At 34.0% G+C, this 6,786-nt stretch overlaps 1 protein-coding gene across 1 annotated transcript; it reads right to left on the bottom strand.

Moving 5' to 3' along the window:
* Positions 1–912: 912 nt before the first annotated feature.
* LOC109213132 (AAA-ATPase At2g46620-like) lies at positions 913–2,861 on the bottom strand. Its single transcript, XM_019376891.1, has one exon. The coding sequence runs from the start codon at positions 2,631–2,633 to the stop codon at positions 1,155–1,157; it is 1,479 nt and encodes a 492-aa protein (XP_019232436.1). The 5' UTR covers positions 2,634–2,861; the 3' UTR covers positions 913–1,154.
* Between the last annotated feature and the right edge of the window lie 3,925 nt (positions 2,862–6,786).

A 6,786-nucleotide genomic window follows, 5' to 3' on the forward strand; every position in this document is an offset into this window, starting at 1 on the left:
CCCTACTATATAAAGGGAGGTCTGATTATTTATTAAACACATTGTAACACGCGCATCAAGGCAATATACTCTCATTTTCTCTATTATTCAAAGTTCTTACTTTTGTTCATCAGAGCTTCGTTATTGTGAATTCGAGATTGAGGGCAAGCATTCCATTAAGGTTGTAACCGAGTCCGAAATCATTCCTCTTAAGTGGTTTGACAATTCATTACGTCCTTTAAGTAGGGGTGGATTTATAAGAAAGTATACCGGGCATGTGAACCCTTAGTCTCTCTACCAGACTAGATATTTTATGTATATATTTTTTAGAATTGTTCTAATATTATCTGCTGGCATCCATGCTCAAAAGAGGCTAAATAGTGCACTTGGTTGAATGTTGAGTTATGTACCTAGAGGAGCACGGATTGAATCCTAGTTAATACTTTCTTTCTCTCTTTTTTTTAGTGCACCCATATTATAAAAATCCTAGATCCACCTCTGCCTTTAAGGAAAATAAATGAAAATGCATTTTGTTATTTTATTTATAATAATAGCATTTTAAAAAATCGTGGGAAATGATTTGGAAAATAAATAATTAATAAGAAGGGTTAAACATCAAAAAAAACATTATCTTTTTCTTGATTTGTTGAAATGAACACGTAAAAATAAAAATATATATTTAATATAGTGGAGATGGAGTGTATTATAAAATATCTACTTATCAGAGAATAGAGTAAGACTTCCCCTATTTAACCTTTTTTGTTTTTTAGGTTATATCTAAAGGGAATCTCAAATGCCATTTTACTTTGGAGAATTACTTTAGAGTTATCCCCCAAAAAAGGAAGAAAAAGGAAGAGTTTTAGATGATATTTCCACTATCTACAAGAATTCAAGAAATTGATACGATAGAAAGATACACATTGGGAAGCAGGAGAGCCGCAAACTTTAACCTTATTTATCCATTATCTAAAACTTTCTTCTAACTATACTTAATAGAATTTATCATAATCTTCATTTACAATTCGTAAGCTTGTGAGAGCTGAACCACATATTCATCTTTAGACAAACGCTAAACCAAAAAAGAAAAAAAACGTACAAGACAAAGACTTTATAAATTATAACTGAAAAAATGAGGTTGAAAAACAATTAGGAAAAGAAAATAAGAGAAACATCTATCACCGTTCGATCATCTCGGAGTCATGATCGAACGAATCAGGCTTCTTACAACTTTTCATCCTCAACAGCCCGTACAACTTCCGGAACTCCTTCGCCACAGGAACAGAGTCCTTCCAGTTGACGCCACCTGTCTCCTCCGCTTGCGGCGACGGCGACGGGAACGGCAGCGCTGGTGACGATGCACTGTCACTCAACCGTTTTCCCCTCCCTGCGATCTTTCCCTCCGTTCCGTTAGACTGTAACGCCGTGATGACGGACTTCAAAGCCCTGCTCGGGGAGCTCCGATTGACCATCATCAACTCGCCAATCGCAGCCGGACTCATGGTTGCGCCGCTCTGGAAAATCTCCTCCACTTGCGGAAACAGCTTGTGCTCCTTTACACCCAAATAATTATTCGCTAAAGACCTAAAAGAATTAAAATCACATAAAGGGAAGTGTATGTGTACATCAATTCTACCAGGCCTTAACATCACTGGATCAATATGCTCTTTGCTGTTCATTGTAAAAACCATAATCTTCTCATCGCCACAACATGAATTTACAATACCATCCATAAAATTAAGCAACCCAGAAAAACTTGTGGTAATTAATTTCTCGTTGATCAAACGATCCAGATCTTCGATTACGATTAAGGATCGGCTTGTGGTTTGTAGCAAAAGGAGTTTGAGATCAGAATCATCAGAAACCCTAGATAAATCAACGTCGTAAACATCGTAGTTCAGGAAATTCGCCATGGCGCCAATGAAGCTTGATTTTCCAGTACCAGAGGGACCGTACAGAAGGTAATTACGCTTCCAAGCACGGCCCATTTTGTGATAGTAATTTTGGGATTTGGTAAACGTTTCAAGATCGGATTTTACCTTGTTTTTGAGGTCGGTGTCCATAGCTATGGTGTCCAAAGTCGCAGGATGTGTAAATGGAACAGATCTCCACCGTCCCTTTATGGGATTTTCGGACGGCCCATTGTTTATGAACAATTTTAATTCTCTTCTTCGCTGTTCGATATCGTCAGAGACTGTATGAATATGCTGAAAATATGGAGGGAGAATTCTGCGCTTATCTTTCTTCTTAATCCTCAGCAAGAAACTCCGGTTACAAACTCCATTATTAAATCTTTCAACTTTGTTTACCCAGGAAATTCTGGCTCCGAGGAATTCGTCTTCAATTACCTGATTGTCGTCTAAAGATAAGATGATATCAGTAGATTTTTTACCGGAGAATAGATTGGTGAAGTTTGAATCTTCGACTGATGGCAAAGAATTGACATAAAGGGAAACTCTCCGGTAAAATTGATTGTCCTGGCCATTTTCATTCAGCTCTGCAACTTTAAGATACTGGTGAACGTGAATTCTGTCATCGACCCAATTTGCCCATTTCCGCAAAACAAAAATCAAAGCTGTTCTGTACAGGATAAATCTAACAAGAAATAAAAAGCAAGGAACCAAGAACAAAAGGAAAAGTATATTTACAACCCACATGGTGATAAATTAAGCTTCAAACAAAATTAAAGTCGGAATCTTTCGTCGGAAAATTAGGAAAAAGAGCTCGATATTAAGCTTTGTTTCTCAGGGAAACTAATAATATCATCTTTTGGTATCCTGCGGAGAAGAGGGTTTAGAGATATATAAATATATCCGGAGAAAGCGAAGTATTCGGTGAAGAAGGGTTATCTAAGGAGAAAGTGAAGGGAAGGTGGTTTATATATATAGTTTAGTTTAATTAAAACAGTATTGTTTGGTGTGAGATGGTTACTCTTTGGTAGCAACTTTCCAGCCAAGAAATTTAAGGCCCCTTTGCTGGACTAACTAGTGGACAGTTGAGACTACGTCCCCCTCCGTATACAGTCAAATAGAAAACATATAGTATTATAATACAACATGAGATTTGATTTCCGAAAAAATTTACGTTTATAGAGAAGTGTTATTATATAAAAAAGATGTTATAGAAAAGTCTAACTATATCAGAGAATGATAAATTGAAAGTACAAATACCTTTGATGGGACACTATTAACATTTACTTGCACTCAATTTACGTCTAATTAACGCTCTGATTGGATCATTGTTCCCTATCGTTTTATAATATATTGTATTGTATCGTATCGTATTGTACCGTATCGTTTTATGAATATAATGTTTGGATAGATTGTATTATTTGTTATTGTTATATAATATTTGGTTGTTTGATTTGACTGTATCGTACTGTACTGTAACTGATAAGTTTACTAAAATACCCTCAATTATTTAAATATTATATTTATCAATAAGTTGATATGATATTTATGTCATATAAATAAGTCATGACATGTATTTACTATAGATATTTATTATTTTATCATTATAAATTACTAGTCATATTTATTTATCCTTCTTAAATCACTTAACAACAAATAAATCAATATCATACTCTGTCCGGTCCACTTTAATTTAATTTTTGGTTATTTTTCACACGTATAAATTCATCTTTTAACATAAATTAATAATAAAATTGACTATTTTAGCCTTAATTTGTATATAGGAAATACAACATATCCTAGGCTCTTTACTTCAAGGACAAATAGAAAAGAAAAAAGAAGAAGAAGATAATTCATTCTTGATATCTGAAAAAATTAATATTGTGGACCACGAAAAAAAAGTCAAAAATCCAAATAAAGTGGACAGGAGAAAGTACGCCCATAATAAGTGACTTTTTTGTCTGACACACCCTTAAAAAAAATTAACTCTTAGAGAAAAAAAGATGTATTCACTAAATTACCCATAATTAACTGTTACCTTGATATGTTGGGATATGTAAATAATGGTAAATTTTGAAAAAAAAATTAATTTCTTCTTGATTATGTAAAGGTCACTTATTTTGGACCAAAATAAAAAGGTCAAAAGGTCACTTATTATGGATCGGAAGAGTATAATTTAACTTAATTAGACAAATATTATTTCAATCGAGACAAAACGTTGTTTATTTTGAAAGTACCAATTAAATTTTCAATTTTCCTTCTATAACAAATTAAAATCGTACTGTAACTACATAACCTTATGAACTCATTTTTGACATTCTATAATGAATAAAATGCAAATATTCAATAAATGGGGGCTAACTATACCATATTCTCCTCAATAATTTGAATTCACCGGGCACTAAGATCAAGACGACGATTTTTATGTGTTTTTGTTTCCTTGTGGAATTAGTACAAGAATTGAATGAATGGGTAGGTTCACCTAGCCAATAGGTTTATAGCTCCTTTCATACTACGACCCCAATTGGCAATTAATGAGTTACCCTATTTCCTTGACGTCTAACCACTTGGTATGATAAGCTAAGCTATATTCCTTTTTATTGCTAAGCATCAACAGTTGAGGTTTCAAAAATACGCTGTGCATTTAAGGCAATCGTTTACATATTGAAATACGTTTTCATAGTAGTAGATTCAAGAATAGTAAAAATAGCACGGGCTAGCCAGTTTTCGGACTGGTTATTCAAAAATAGCCAGCGTTTGCAAAGTCATCGAAAAACAGTCACTATTTTGCTGCAACACAGAAATTTCAACCATAATATACTGGAGATCAGTACACCCGTGTATGAATTTCCATCATATTATGCTGGAACTCCAACACGCAGAAAGTTCCAGTATATTATGCTGGACCGGTATATTATACTGGAAGTTCCAGTATATTATACTGGAGAATTTTTCCGGATTTTGAAAAGTGTTTTCGTTCAGATTTATCTTTACATAAAAAGTGACTAAATTTCGATTACTTTTGAAACCGTAGCTATTTTTGAATGACCACTTGTAAAGCTGACTATTTTTGAATTTCTCCCTCAAGAATAAGCACTAACCCGATACAGTAAAAACAACTTTTTACGCCAATGATATAATGTCAGAAACTTACACAAAAATATCCCAAATAAGTCTCAACTTACCAACTTCTAGCCATTAGTCATAGACTTATCAAAACTAGCCAAGCACATATAAAAATTAAAGAACCAAATAAATAGGGTTCTTTCTCTCAAAGAATCAGATGCAAAAAACTCCTTCCATATTTTTAAGCGTGATTAGCAACATGAGATGCACGACGGAAAGGAAATTTCATGGATGAGTAGCAAATAAGGTGATGAAATATAAAAAAAAATACAATATTCCAAAAATCGAGCAAAAAGGAACTTTTTTAATGGGTATAGTTGAAATTCATCAAAAATATATAGATAAGTCAATATACAAAATTTGAGGAAGATTGGAAGTGATTTGGACTGGTTTTGTAGCAAAATTCGTAATTAAATCGAGTCCAAAAAATTCTTCTGCGACACATGTATCAAAAATGTATCACACATGTATCTCACACACAGTATACATAGATATACATGTGATACACAATTGATACAAATATGATATATATGTGATACACAAATGATACACAGTGTGATACATATATTATTTTTTTTATGTTCAGTTTTTACTTCGAATTTTTAATTCAAACCACCTCAAAACTTCACCAAATCATTCCAAAATTGAGATTCAAGCTCCTTAAGATGTACCCGATCTATTCTAATAACACCCACTCAAAAGAAAGCAAAAATTTGAAATTCTTTTGCTACAAATAGCTAATTGGCTAATATTAGTAATATTTTATGAATTGGCCAATTTTTGTAATAAGCTACTAAATGGACATAGCTGGTAGTTTCCCTATAATGTCATATCCAGGGCTTTTAAAAAAGTCGTCGATCTCGAAAATCTGAATTCATTACCTTAAATGTTTGGATTGAACACTCAGTATTTTTTGCCACTGATAGAAGCTTAGGGTCCACCAAACTGTATAGAGAACTTGGTTCTCTATCAGTTCTCACAGAACACACATAATGAAAGATAAGTAAATGACATAGCAGAGTTTTACGTGGAAAACTCTCAGCTCACCGGATTAAAAACCACGACCTACACTCGTAGGATTTCAACTTCACTACTGAGCGAACTTCAGATTACAAACTATTGTAACCTAGGAATTAAACTCTTAATCCCTCACTCACTTGTAATAACTCTATTATAAGCCTCTTTGTAATAACTCTATTACAAAGCTCACAACTCGACTAACTCTAGCCAAGACACAAACACAAGGTTTATAGTTTTACAAATGATTTTCCTACACAATGCTTCTAGCTAAACTAAGTTGAAATACAAGCAGATCACTCTAACAAAGGTACAACACAACTAAGGACATATGGTAACGCAGTGGTGGAAACTAGTCCTTGTTCTGTTGCTCTTCGTTCTTGAAGGCTTGAAGTCACTTGCAAGATTGCAGCACACTTGAGAGAAAAGCTTGATGATTTTCCAAGTGTTCAAGTGTGTGTTTTTCTATTGCTTCATGTTGATAATATGCGATTGATGTCACTTGGATGATGCAAGCAATTTATCCTGTACAAGGTATTCCCATAAAGTGACTGCTGCACTATTTGCCCTGTTTCGTGTGTGTAGAGGAACAGTTGCAACAACTTTACAACTGTGAGGAGCTGACTGGTACAGTCAGCAAGGGAACTGATGTCTATCTGTTCCCTCTGTCATCTCTTTGACTCTAATTGTTGGAACTTGTGCCCGACTTGAGACTTATTGTTCTTAAGCACTTTGAGAATATGTAACAGGTTCCCAA

Source organism: Nicotiana attenuata, unplaced genomic scaffold (genome assembly GCF_001879085.1).
Source record: "Nicotiana attenuata strain UT unplaced genomic scaffold, NIATTr2, whole genome shotgun sequence".
In the NCBI taxonomy this organism is placed as follows: domain Eukaryota; kingdom Viridiplantae; phylum Streptophyta; class Magnoliopsida; order Solanales; family Solanaceae; genus Nicotiana; species Nicotiana attenuata.

Bases quoted from the DNA above. Each gene is read 5' to 3' on its own strand.
- LOC109213132 (XM_019376891.1), bottom strand. From the start codon at position 2,633: ATGTGGGTTGTAAATATACTTTTCCTTTTGTTCTTGGTTCCTTGCTTT.